General features: G+C 50.3%; 4 protein-coding genes across 4 annotated transcripts; 1 reads left to right on the top strand and 3 right to left on the bottom strand.

The window, feature by feature from the left end:
• Positions 1-145: 145 nt before the first annotated feature.
• N7484_001406 (uncharacterized protein) lies at positions 146-937 on the top strand (the record flags this gene model as incomplete). The annotated part of the gene is made up of 1 exon (XM_057111826.1): positions 146-937. One exon carries the CDS (start codon positions 146-148, stop codon positions 935-937), a length of 792 nt encoding a protein of 263 aa, XP_056976563.1.
• Positions 938-2,817: 1,880 nt separating this feature from the next.
• On the bottom strand, positions 2,818-3,613 carry N7484_001405 (uncharacterized protein; the record flags this gene model as incomplete). The annotated part of the gene is made up of 3 exons (XM_057111825.1): positions 2,818-2,911; positions 2,991-3,155; positions 3,228-3,613. 3 exons carry the CDS (start codon positions 3,611-3,613, stop codon positions 2,818-2,820), a joined length of 645 nt encoding a protein of 214 aa, XP_056976562.1.
• A 452-nt stretch (positions 3,614-4,065) lies between these two features.
• vtc4 (putative vacuolar transporter chaperone (Vtc4)) lies at positions 4,066-6,686 on the bottom strand (the record flags this gene model as incomplete). Its single annotated transcript, XM_057111824.1, has 4 exons — positions 4,066-4,451; positions 4,503-6,039; positions 6,095-6,557; positions 6,682-6,686. 4 exons carry the CDS (start codon positions 6,684-6,686, stop codon positions 4,066-4,068), a joined length of 2,391 nt encoding a protein of 796 aa, XP_056976561.1.
• A 1,319-nt stretch (positions 6,687-8,005) lies between these two features.
• On the bottom strand, positions 8,006-11,162 carry N7484_001403 (MCM DNA helicase complex subunit MCM4; the record flags this gene model as incomplete). The annotated part of the gene is made up of 4 exons (XM_057111823.1): positions 8,006-9,783; positions 9,836-9,907; positions 9,958-10,818; positions 10,880-11,162. 4 exons carry the CDS (start codon positions 11,160-11,162, stop codon positions 8,006-8,008), a joined length of 2,994 nt encoding a protein of 997 aa, XP_056976560.1.
• Between the last annotated feature and the right edge of the window lie 1,105 nt (positions 11,163-12,267).

The following is a 12,267-nucleotide window of genomic DNA, read 5'->3' as shown; positions in this document are numbered from 1 at the left end:
TGTCGTTTGTTGCACAAGTTGATTCAAGTGAACTACAAAACCCCACGTTCTCTCGCTTTCTCTTTTCCTTCCTTCGCACCTTTCATCGTCTCCCCATCATTCATCTTCTTCTTCCCACCGACAGCTTCCTTTTTAAACCTACACAATGACTCCCAAGAAGGCACCGGGTCATCAGATGAAGTTGCCTTATGAGAAGGCATGGTACGTTATAGGCTCTATTGATTCATACCTTTTTCACCTCTCAATCTTCACCAGCCCAGTAAACAATCATACCGATTCAAACACGACTGAGGCATCAGCCAGCACCGAAAAAACCGAGGGTCCCAATCCCAAGTCTACTTTGGAGGAGTTTAATGAATTGAGCTTAGAAATTCCTTCTTCTCAACAAACCCCAGGAGGAATCTCTCTGCCAATAGTCCTACCTGCCGCCAGCCCCGAGTCCGACATTGAGACCGAAGACGAAGACGACGATGATGACCAGGGCGAAGGCGATGATGACGATGTCGACGACGATGAGTATCACATGGAGTCGGCTGAATGGAAAGCCAAATCACGCGATCGAACCCGCAAGTTCGTCAGGGATTTTCTCGATTCAGCCAAGGCGCAGCATATCATTGATATGAAGATCCGCCGTCTCGTCGGGGAGAATGATTTCAAATCTTGGCTTTCTGCCATTGAAACGCAGCTTCGCATGCATCAAGTATGGGAGATCGTGGAAGATGAACTTACAATGTTGGCTACGACCGATGATCTCTACAGAGACATGATGCAAATGAAGGATGTTGCCTGCGCATTAATTTTCGCCAATGTCTCTCAGGAAATTCGTGAGTGTCCATGCGTCTACAAATCGCTCCGGGACCGAGACCCATGCATGATGATGGGGACCATCCATGCACACTTCGGACCCGAAGGTACCGGTGGGGAAAATTGTCATTGAGATCTTGTTTTGCAGTCACACAATCCATACTCATCAAAGGTTGATCAAAGTCTGGGTCTCGTGGTGCTTCATGCCCAGGTAGTGATTTATAGTATTTTGCTGGCCATGTTCGGCTTAAGTGTTTATCTCTCTTCTTGTTGTTATCGCTATTATTTCCTCGAGTCTAGATACGTGTGAAGGATATGAGTTGAGCTTCTCAACCAAGGATTAGCTATTATCAAATCCCGAAGAATGACATCCATTCCTTTTCTTCGTGATACCTCCATAGCTCCGGTAAAGCATCTCCGCGGCCGTTAGCTGATGGATTACAGCTTAGATCACACCACTGTAGATTTAAAAATAGATCAGTATCATTAACAACAGAATTTTTCTTTTCCATAGTATCTGACAATAAAAGCACCATTATCCATTATCCATCATCCCATTCTTCAACATCGATAAACGAGACCCTCAGCTTCACGCTCAATTTCGATCTCCTAACATCCCCTCTCAGTAGGTCCTGTACCACCGAGCACTATTTCTTCAAAGATGCTAAGACGGCCCCTTGGGCGCTCCCCAAGCCCGATGCTACAACCATCAGCCCAGCCTAAGTAATCCGTCTCAAGAACGAACCTCACAATAATCAGGATCCCTTCCCTGCGTATCGGCCTCAGTCGCCTGTCTGTATTCTGGGTTAAGTCCGTGCCGCTCTTCAAAAGTACCGATTGGTTTCGGGTTGGGACGTCGAGATGATAGCCAGAATGCAGCTGGGACACCGATGGCGGCTATCAGTAGGTACCTTTCAAGCATTTCAGTCAAGTTCCCCGAACCAAAGATCCCTCCTTACAGTCTCGTGTGGGGATGATGTCCTGGAAGTCCTTGAGGAAGTGGCGCGCTGGTAACGTAGGTCCTGGTTTTGTAGAGAGAGCGGGAGATCGGTGTTTGCACTATGCCAGTGCGAGCATATAGACGTATAACGTTCATTGTGGATCTGGTTGCAGGTATAGCATACAGAGTAGATTGAGTAAAAGCGAAGGAACCGGGGAGGCTATTAATTATTTAAGGTAGGTGTGCATGTGCCTCAATTCTATGGCTGGTTACATCATCAAATTGCCTCCCGCTCGTGTTTGCGGTCGCGAGACTTCGACTGCGGGAAATTGGGAACTTAGTTTGTTCTGGAAATCATGACGTATGGATACGAGGTTTTTAACCAACGTACTGTAGGCGATAATTAAATGTTTTTAGGTCTTTGTGGTGCAAGTAGCTTATTTGAGATAAGTATGATGCTCGGACTGGTGGAGTGAAGCTATTCACTTACTAAGTGCCTGGCATACTTTGTTGCTTAAACAGCTATAATTCAGTCCATGTTTCATTGTTTTATATGAGAAAACCTGTGTTAAATGATCGGTGATTTACTCTAGGATTGTTTGTTAGTTCAGTACGTCTACGCACTGCGTTGTTTGATGCGAACTGTGCTGAGTGGTGGTTAGAAATCCAAAGTTAGGGCTACGCACTCGCCTTACGTCTCATGCCTCGCGCAACACATCACAACGTGCGAAGTTTAATACTTACCATAAAGCCTGTGAGCAGGCATTAGGGGTATCTGCTTGTTAGTAAAATTAAAAAAGAAAAGAAAAGAAAGACTAAGAAATCAAACAAAAACAACAACACGCCAGCAAAATGAAATTCAAGGAAAGGAAATTCCAATTCCACACAGTAGCAACGCAACGCAACTTATCCGGGACCAGAAAAGAACCCATTAACCCGTGATAAGACACCACTTGCCAGAATATGAGACGGTAGTTGTCTTACAAACTGGCAAGTGGTGTATAAGAAAGAAAAACAAAAAACAAAAATGCAAACAACAAAGAACAAAGAACGCAGACACCCAGTACACCCACCTACTCCTTGCCCTCCTGGTCGGCGGCGGGAGCAGCAGGCTCCTTTACCTCCAGGTGCTCCTGGTAGATCTCCAGAGCACTGCCAAACTCCTCCCTAAAGAAGGCAAAGTCAGCTGAATTCACCTCACTTCAAAGCATGTAAATAAGCAATCGGAGTTTCAGATATGACTTACTTGGTGAACCAGTCATGACCAAGGCGGGAGAGGACCTTTTCAAAGGCCACCATCTCCAGGAACTCCTCGACGCGCAACAATTTGCGCCGCAGAAGAACAAGCTCCTGCTGGTTCTCCTTGCACCCGCCGAGGAGTTTGCCGATCTCGGCGTTGAGAAGTTTAATCCTATGAGTGGTGAGCTGTTAGTTTTTCATGTATCTCGTGGCTTCTTGTGTGGGGTGGGGAGGTGTTACGTACTTCTCGCGGGCTTCCTCCTCGGTCCTCACCTCGGTCTGCCCGTCGGTTGTGCCAGAAGGCACGGCGGAGCTCAAGCTGGGGCCCATGGTGGGCGCAGTTGGCGAGGGGAGGGGACGGAATACAGAATCCACAAAGTCGACGATTGTTGGTCGACGGTGGTGGTAGGTGTGGGCAGTGGTGTGAGGAGGAGGGAAAGAAGAGGAGGAAGACGCCTCAGGTTGGCGTTGGATGTGCGGCTCCACGTTCTGCAGGGTGCCAGACTCGGAGGCAAACGGAGTGTTGTAGATAATTAACACTCTGGGAGTCGAGGGGTCGGGCCTGAAGTCATCAAAGAGTGACTCAGGCTCGCCGGTAGGCGGCATGGGGAGTCTGTCACCACCAGGCATGGTAAAGCCAGGAAGCTGAGGACGAAGACAGTAAGAATTTCACGAGAGTCAAGTCCCGGGGTTCGAAGCCGAGAAATCGGTGCGAGGTTTGTGATATCGGTACGAAATTCGGTGTGGAAGTCTGAAGGTACGGGGGATGAAGAGAAATAGATTGGGGGGAAGACGAGAAGTGAAGATAGACGGTGAATGAGACGTCGACCGGCGAATTCCGGTTCCATTATTTTGATCATTAGCTGCCTGTTATCAGAGTCATTCACTGGAGCCTTCATGTACTCCATACAATTACTCTCATTGTAATCAAGAGCATACCCACGAACATGTCCAATAATGTTCGTCTCAAACTGAAAGTCAGGTATGTAGTCATAATATTTTCATTGATTTTGCATACATACAACCCATTCCAACGCCTCGGCTATCAAACAAAAGAAAACGCCGGAAATGCATACCCAAGCTTACAGCTCACCATGACGGGGCTTCTGATCACCACCAGCCATAAAACCGCCAGCGCTAATGCGGAATCCAAAGTTCGTTAGAACAATCGCAACAAGACCCAGGCTGAGAATAGTGGGTCCCCATCGTTCATAGTACACACGCTTGACATCACGGCGCTTGCGGATCTTGTCCACACGCCAGAGGTAAAGCACCAGACTGTATACTAAAGCCATAGCAGCCAGGATTGTGAATGCCCAGGACGAGGCGAGGGTGATCGAGTCGACTCCGAAGTTTAAGAGGGTAGCAGCAATACCACCGAGAATGATGGAAAACTCCAGCCAGGACAAGAAGGTACGCTCGGCAGCGAAGTAAACTTTTGGCTCAACACGGACAGGAACGAAGATACCTGGGAAAGGTTAGTATGTGTAGTAGTGTATAGAAGATTGGAAAAACTCACGTTTGCCAGGGGGTGCCTGGAACCGCTGCATAGTCCGGCGGGTACCCTGTAGCACTGCAATGCCACGCTGCTCTTGTGGAGGCATGGATGTTGGTCGTGGGCGAGGGATGATTGCCTTCAGGCCTGCCCAGACGCATTGCCCCGTCTTGCGAAGATAATGAATAGCCAGTTGCTCGGCATAATAAGCACCTCCAACGCGGCGGGCCTCTTCAAGCTCATTTTCATCATATGCTTCGTCATCGGAATCGTAGAGCGGGTAATCCTCCTCTCCGGCCAATGGCTGCGCAGCAATACGCTCCTCAATGTCCAACTCATTGCCGTTGGTCTCGACAAACAGGAGGCGATCATCGCCAGCCCGAGAGAAACCATTAGCCGGGGCATCAGGTGTGTCGGGCGACTCCTCGTCGGAATCCTCATCGTTTGCAGACATGGAAGTGCTGGCCAAGGGCCGCTGGATACCATAGCGCTGATTAACAGGCTTGCGGATGTCGACATCCATCTGGGGGTACCAGAAGGGCAATAGGTTAATGCGTGTGGGGAAAAGGGTGGCAGTGCCGTGAATGAACTTGGAGAACTTGGGAACAGCCTCCACTAGGTGACTGGCAGTCAAGTCTCGGATCCACTGAGGCGGCTCCTGGCCAGCCTGGGTCTGCAGCTTCACCTCCAGCACGGCATAGGGGAAACGGTCAATATCCTCTGGGGGCAGCTGAGAGAAGGGGAAATCCACTCCAATATCCATACGGCGCCAGTTGCTTCCAGCCCGAGGCCGACCGTCTAGGTTGTCCTCACGAATCATAGTCAGCTCAGTGTCCAGCGAGATACGCACACGGGCGTCACCAGGCAGCTGGAAGGCAGTTCGGTGGTAGAAGGTACGCGTGACAGGCACCAAGCGACGGGTGATGACACGGTACTGGATTTCCCGGGCCAATTGCTCAAGGTCATCAATCTCTTGTTGACTCTTCTTGCCCTCTTTGCGCATCTTATCGAAGACTTCCTCGACGGTCATACGTCCGTCTAGGAAAGCATTGACATTCTTCTCCTTCAGCGAAAATCTTGCCTTGACGGATTTCTCACCAGTCCAGTCCTCGCGATGGGTCTTGCGTTCCACAAAGATCTGATCACTTTCCATGCCTCCGTACCAACGCAGACGGATAGCCTCCGCACCTTCGGTCTTCTTCAATCGCCCTTGATAAAGCTCCCACGTATCAGGATTATCATAGTAGATGGAGGAGATAGCGGTATCCTTCTCCTCGAACTCCTTGGAAGCGTTGAAAACCAAGACCGGCAAGTGCTTCAGAACAACCAGCTTCAACTCCGTGATGTTGTCACGGTGCACCCAGTACTTGGTGGTTTGTCGCACAAAGTTCTGTTGGGATCCACCGGCTGACGAGTCACCCTTGACGGGGTTACCCTTGGTACGGACCAAATCATAAAGCTTGGACAGTTTCACAACGAAGGCATCATAGTTGTCCTTGAAGAACGGCTTGGCGTTCAAGCGCGCAGCAAAGACTGGTCGCAAATACCATTTTGTTTCTTTCTATTAGACACAGTAAATTAGTATCAAGAATTATCACCAGAGAGTTCACACATACGTCATGCTTTTTGATGATCTTTTGGAAGCCCGTGTAATTGAGCTGGGTAAATTTGGCCAAGTCATGAACGTCGGCAATGATATCACTGAGGATCTGCTCCAACAACAAGAAGTCATCGTCCGTGGGCGGCGGTCGGGGCGGGCGAATGATGCTCGGGCGGCGAGCGCCCGAGTTGTCAAGCCGCTCAACGACATCGGTGACCTCAACCTCGCTTTCCTTAATTCGCTCAACGATTTCCTCACTCTTGCGCTTCTGGAATAGGTATACTTTTTCCAACTCGCTTTCCAGCAGGGTTACGAAGTTCTTCTCATCGTCCTCGGTCCATTCCCGACGGGGTGGTTTGGCAGTATCTGGGGTCGGCTCGGTGACGTATTCAGTCTTAAGAGCTTCCTTGAGCTGATCGTATGCGATGTAGAAGGGGTGATATTCCCTAATCATAGACGATTGGAGGTGTTCGCCGAACCTGGAGGCTGGGTCAGTATGCGGGGAAGCATTTCCGAGGGAGATCTGCGACGGCAAGGGATGGGCAAGGAAGAAAATGGAATATAGCCAGCGATTAGTAGCCATTGGAATTGAATACAACGCACCTCATGATGAATAAGAACCACTGGTGAGCACAGTGAAGAACGGTAGGAAGGGAAAGAGAGAGAGAGTGCGAAGGGAAGGCGATGGACTTTATCACCCCCGAGAACGGTCTAGCTTAGATGGACCCGCTCGGGGCAAAAACGAGGTCCAGATGTATGCGGAGCGGAACACACCGAAGGTTTCTTGGTTTAGTCTCCTTTGGTGTCCCGAGAAGTCAATAGTGGTGCGAGGAGAATCGGCGACCAACAATTATTTTCGAGGAACATGCAGCCACTGGGAGTCGTGCACCGTTGAAGCTGTGCAGATCCATCGGTCTCATTGGTTGGAGCTGATGCACGATAGATGAGTCAGCCATTTCCCCACTGACATCGTGACCAGTCACTGACGCACGTGCTCATTGATCTGTTTGACGCTAAATCTTAGTGAGAAAAAAATTAAATCGTCTTTTTCAATATCGATTACGATTACGCAAGAGCCTCGTTGTTTATTTGATATTGAACATATATCCTAAGAAATCTGCCCTTTCAACTCGAGGTGGTGCCTTTTGATAGGGTATCTACAAGGGTTTGTGATACTTCAATTCCTGCAACAGGTATATGGAAAATGAACCAGTGTTCATTGGCTGCTAATTGTGGCCCTCCAGGTGTGGGCATTCAGCGGAAACTGTATATGTCTCCGTCCAGTGGAGCTGTCAAGCGGATTCTCTGCTCCGGATTTAGGCAAAAGGTATTTAGCGCAAATTGAGACCCAACAAACTATTATCAGGGAGGCACGCGACACATTACTTTTTTCGTGTTCCGACGACCAGTACTCCTTGTCTCTATACGCACTAACCAAAACTCAAAATAGACAATACTAAAGCTTATTAATACTACCTTAGAAAAGGTGCATGAGCGCAACCTAGCCGAGCCGCGTCGAACGAACTAGGAATATAAGCCGGGACTGGCCGTGTTCTGTGAAGCCGAAGTCCCACAAGTATCCCGAGCGGGGGCAAAACTTCGGAACGAGGCATACTTTCCGTGGATGGAGGCAACGGCAAAAGAAATTTATGGAAAGGACCCTGGAAACGGAATATACTAGTACCAGGCTGATCTAAAAAACATTTTTATTTCGCCTTGCATATTTGCACATGCAGAGGTATGCGGATCCATTGGTCCAATAGGGAAGGTACTCACGCGACTGTTGCAGCGCATATATGAGATAATATACCCCTCGCAGAAAAAGAAAACTACCAACACCTATGATCAAAAGGAAATATTATCATGAAACATGTATCAATATGCCACCCCCAATCATTGCTTCGTAGGAATAAATCGTCGTATACCTCTACATCCCCAAGGCCGCCCGGCGAATACTGCGCCGGGGTCCCTCACCTAGCACGTTCACAGCCCCCTCAGCCTCGAGCGATCGCACGGCGTCAGAGAATTGCTGGTGCTCAAGCTGCACGTCGCTCTGTTCGGTCATGTCACGATACAGATCGGTCCAGCGCACGGGGGCATGGCTGACACCTCCACGATCCTCTAAACGAGCCAGGACCGCCTTCTTCAGATCGTCCCGCAGACGACGCTCACTAGCGCTGGTGCCTTCCGTGAGCAGACCCATATCAATCAGACCGGTCCGAGCATCGGTAGCGGCCTGCTTGATGGCTGAGCGAATCAGACGCACGGCTTCCTCGACGTCGGCGACGGTCACCTCGGGCGACAAGCGCATGCGAGCGTGTGCCTCTGACAAACGGATCATGGACTCTAATTGACGGGTGGTCGCGGTGATGCGGCGCTCAGAAGCCCGGATGTCATCACCCAACTGGCGCATGGCGACGTAAGCGTCAGCCAGTGCGGTACCGGCGGCCGGGGTCAGAGCGGGCTGAATCTGGGTTTTGGCGTAGGTAATGTAGGCTGTAAGGAATTCAATAGGCAGCACCTCCTCTGAGTTTGCATTTTCCGGAGTGTCCTCCAGGTACATGTTAACCAAGTGCTTCGCCAACCGGCGATCCTCGGTCTCATCCACATGATCTAAGACGAGATAGACAAGGTCGAAACGGGAAAGTAGGGTGGGAGGTAGGTCGATGTTTTGGGGAACAGGCAACTTGGGGTTGTATCGACTGCCGATAGGATTGGCGGAGGCTAGAATGGATGTACGGGCATTCAAGGTGGTGATGATACCGGCCTTAGCAATCGAAACAGTCTGTTGTTCCATCACTTCATGGAGGACGGATCGGGTGGCTTCGTTCATCTTGTCAAACTCGTCAATGCAGCAGGTACCGCCATCAGAGAGAACAAGAGCACCGGATTCAAGCACCATTTGGCGGGTTTCGGGATCACGGGTCACATAGGCTGTAAGACCGACCGCTGAAGAACCCTTACCGCTGGTGTAGACACCACGAGGGGCAATCTTGTGAACGTAACGCAGGAGTTGGGACTTGGCGGTCGAAGGGTCACCACAGAGAAGGATGTTAATATCCCCACGATACCGAGGGTTACCACCCTTCTGGAAGGTCTTGTTTGTGCCACCAAACATCTGCAATAAGATACCCTTCTTGATATCGTCCATTTCGTAGAGACTAGGAGCCACCGATCTAGCGAGGAGCTCGTAGACGTCTGGGCGAGCGGCAGTCAATTTGATCTTCTCCTCCTCCTCGGCAGAGATCTTGCGGGCTTGGTCAGCCTCAGCCGCCTGCTCGGACATCTCTTGCTCAACAGTCGACATGTCAATGCCCAACTTCTTGCGGTCGACCTTTTGAACGTGAAGAACGTCGATATAGGTCTTGAAAAGGGCTTTCTGGGAGCGCTGGCGAGCACTGACGCGCATGGGGTTGCAACGGAAAATACCAGTCACCTCAACACGGTCACCAGCTTTGCAAACGTCGACTAGCTCGTCGTACACACACAGAGAAACGGAGTGGGGAGTCTGACCATCCGGAATGCTGTCGGGAGTTTCCTGAAGCTTGATGACCTGCTTATCCGCGAAGGAACAGCGGTTGTGGAGGAGCTGCATGGAGTTTTTGGACTTGCACGCGTCTCGGGGGCAAACAGAAGGTTCTTGAATACGGCCTCGGTCAATGTCAACCTGGAGACCAAAATTGCAGACATTGCAGCGGAAGAAAGCTGTGACCAAATTAGCCAACGAAAACCAGCACAGTGGAATGGATTGATTTACCCTCTTTCATATCGGGGATGATGGGGGTGGCTCGAATGACCAGACCCTTGATGCTGACCAGCTTGTCCATATCTAAGAATCATGTTAACGCGTGCCTGGCAGAATCTTTGGATTCAACTTACCAGCTGGGTCAAGATCTCTCATATTCACGGTCTCGTCCAGACCAAATGGAAGCACTTTGTAGGACAACCCTTCAACTTCGCCTACAAGGTCAGGCACGTCGTCTTGGGCAACTACGGCATCGGAGGTAAGAATGGACTGGCCACGGCGGTTCTGGCCTGCGGCCCCACGCTGGCTTTCAGAACGCAAAACGTCCATTTCCTTCAAGGCCAGATCAACCATCACATCTTTGACAGTCTGATCCATCAACGGGATAATTTCTTGTGGGTATGCAAGAAGCTGGTGCCACAGCTTTTGTGTCAGGGGATAGGCTTTGAGATTCTTGGCATCAAGGTTGAAAGTAATCACACCAAGTCGTCGCATATCATTGAGCATGGTGATATACTCACGCTTCTCAGCGGCACTTCCCAAGCTCCGAGTTTCGTCCTCCGAAGCACCATCTGCCCACAGACGGTATTTTGTGGCAAAATTATACAGGAAGTTCTTGAAAGCGGACATGGAGTCTTGAATTGAGACATTGGTACCCCAAATCACACGCGAGGAGTTGCCAGCCATGGCCTCTGCCTCGGAAGTGCCCGGGTTGATGTTCGAGAAAGTGGCATCGGAGCGAAGAGCATCGGAGCCCGAGGGCATTCCCTGAGCATCCACGAGAATTCGGTTTCTGCGGAACGGAGACGATTCAAACCCACTGGAATGGAGGTCGCTGCGGCGAGGGGCAGTCCGACGACGGCTCGGACCACCTGGTGAGACGAATAACCCGCTGCTTATGCTGTTTGCATCCGAACGAATGTCGGAACGAATATCTGATCGGCCGAAGCCGCGAGTGGGACTAGAACTGGCAACGTAGTTGATCGGAGATGAGTCTATTGAACATTGAGTTAATTTGACGTCGGTACACTAAAACATGACATTTTAGTGGCATACCTCGGATTCCTGCACCCGCACGAGGGGTGCGCTCGCCATCATCCACAGTCGAGCTTGCTTCCGCCATACGAACATCCGGTGTCTCTGCGCCATAGTTGCTTCTGGTCGGGGAAGATTGGTAATGCATAGGAGAAGATGATGGGACATTTCGCTCAGCTGCCAAGCGTGCGGCGGCGCGTGGGGTGGCTTGTTGAGTTGGGCTGCTGGGAGGCTCATGGGAAGGGGCTGGCGATGAAGTCGCTAGTTTAGAGGAGCGACCCCTCCGTTTTGCTGGTGAAGACATTATTATTGTATGGAGGGAATTGGTGTGGAGGGGGTGGGGGGTTTATGGTGGTGACGGATGAGATTAGGAGTGGAAAGAAGGGAGAGCAAAATTATCTAATTAGGATAATTGATGGGACGCGGTAGTAACGCGTCCAGCGCGTTAAGTGGTTTCCTGGTTGGGAACGCGTTTGTATTATGTAATAAGCAGTAGCCACAGTCAAAGTCACATGACAGGGTTTTCAACCTCAGGCATTAACTTTTTGTTAAATCGGGAATCGATCATCCAGTAAAATTGAATATGGAATCCACCAGCTTCACTAGCAGCAGGCAATTCCACTTAACCCGTTCCACTCTTCTGTTTCGAGGATAGCTTCAGCCCTAAGGAAAAACGGATCCCCCCGAACCAGGTTTATGAGTGGCGGTGCTTGGAAATCTCTCTCATTCTTGGTCCTATTCGCACCGCCACAGCCAGATCGCACCAATCAGCAGCACATCCCCTTTTTCTGGTGTTGACGACAGTGGAGATTAGATTAGGGACTAAAAGGTCGCTTGCCAAGGTCGGTCGTGGTCGCGGTTTCCTTCTGGTGAAACATTTGGCTTTTTCTCCTTTTTCAGGTCAAAGAGAACGGACTTTGAAAACCTGCCTCAGCACAAAGCGAATAGGAAGAAAGCGTGCACAATCTCTCTGAAGCCGCCGGAATCTGCTTGGCCGTTTCATCAGGCGCTTGATGTCATTCTACAGCCGATCGGCATACCCACGATCTTCCAATCATCATCCTTGAACTCGGCGGGGAGCTGTCACGTTCCCTGGCGCCAGCCCAAACATTAGCCACTGCGGTCATTGTGTGACCATTCACAAGAACAGGTATAGGACTGCTCCACTCTCAACCTAGCGCCTTTGTTGTCAATTTTCTTCGCTCGCCCATTGTTGCGACCACATACTTGTTGGTCGTCGCCCGACCATGTCCACTTCACCCATTCAAACTCCGATCTCCTGAAAAAAATTTATCCCCGACACTCTTGAAGCCAGCGAGAAAGATTCCGATAATTGCGAGGGAGGTACCCCAGGTCTACCGGGGCTTGACAACCTTGTTTGATACCCCACACACTGCACCGCCTTGACT

Source organism: Penicillium longicatenatum (genome assembly GCF_028827895.1).
Source record: "Penicillium longicatenatum strain IBT 33135 chromosome Unknown contig_1_segment0_segment0, whole genome shotgun sequence".
Lineage (NCBI taxonomy): Eukaryota > Fungi > Ascomycota > Eurotiomycetes > Eurotiales > Aspergillaceae > Penicillium > Penicillium longicatenatum.
This window is presented reverse-complemented; position numbering and strand designations above follow the sequence as displayed.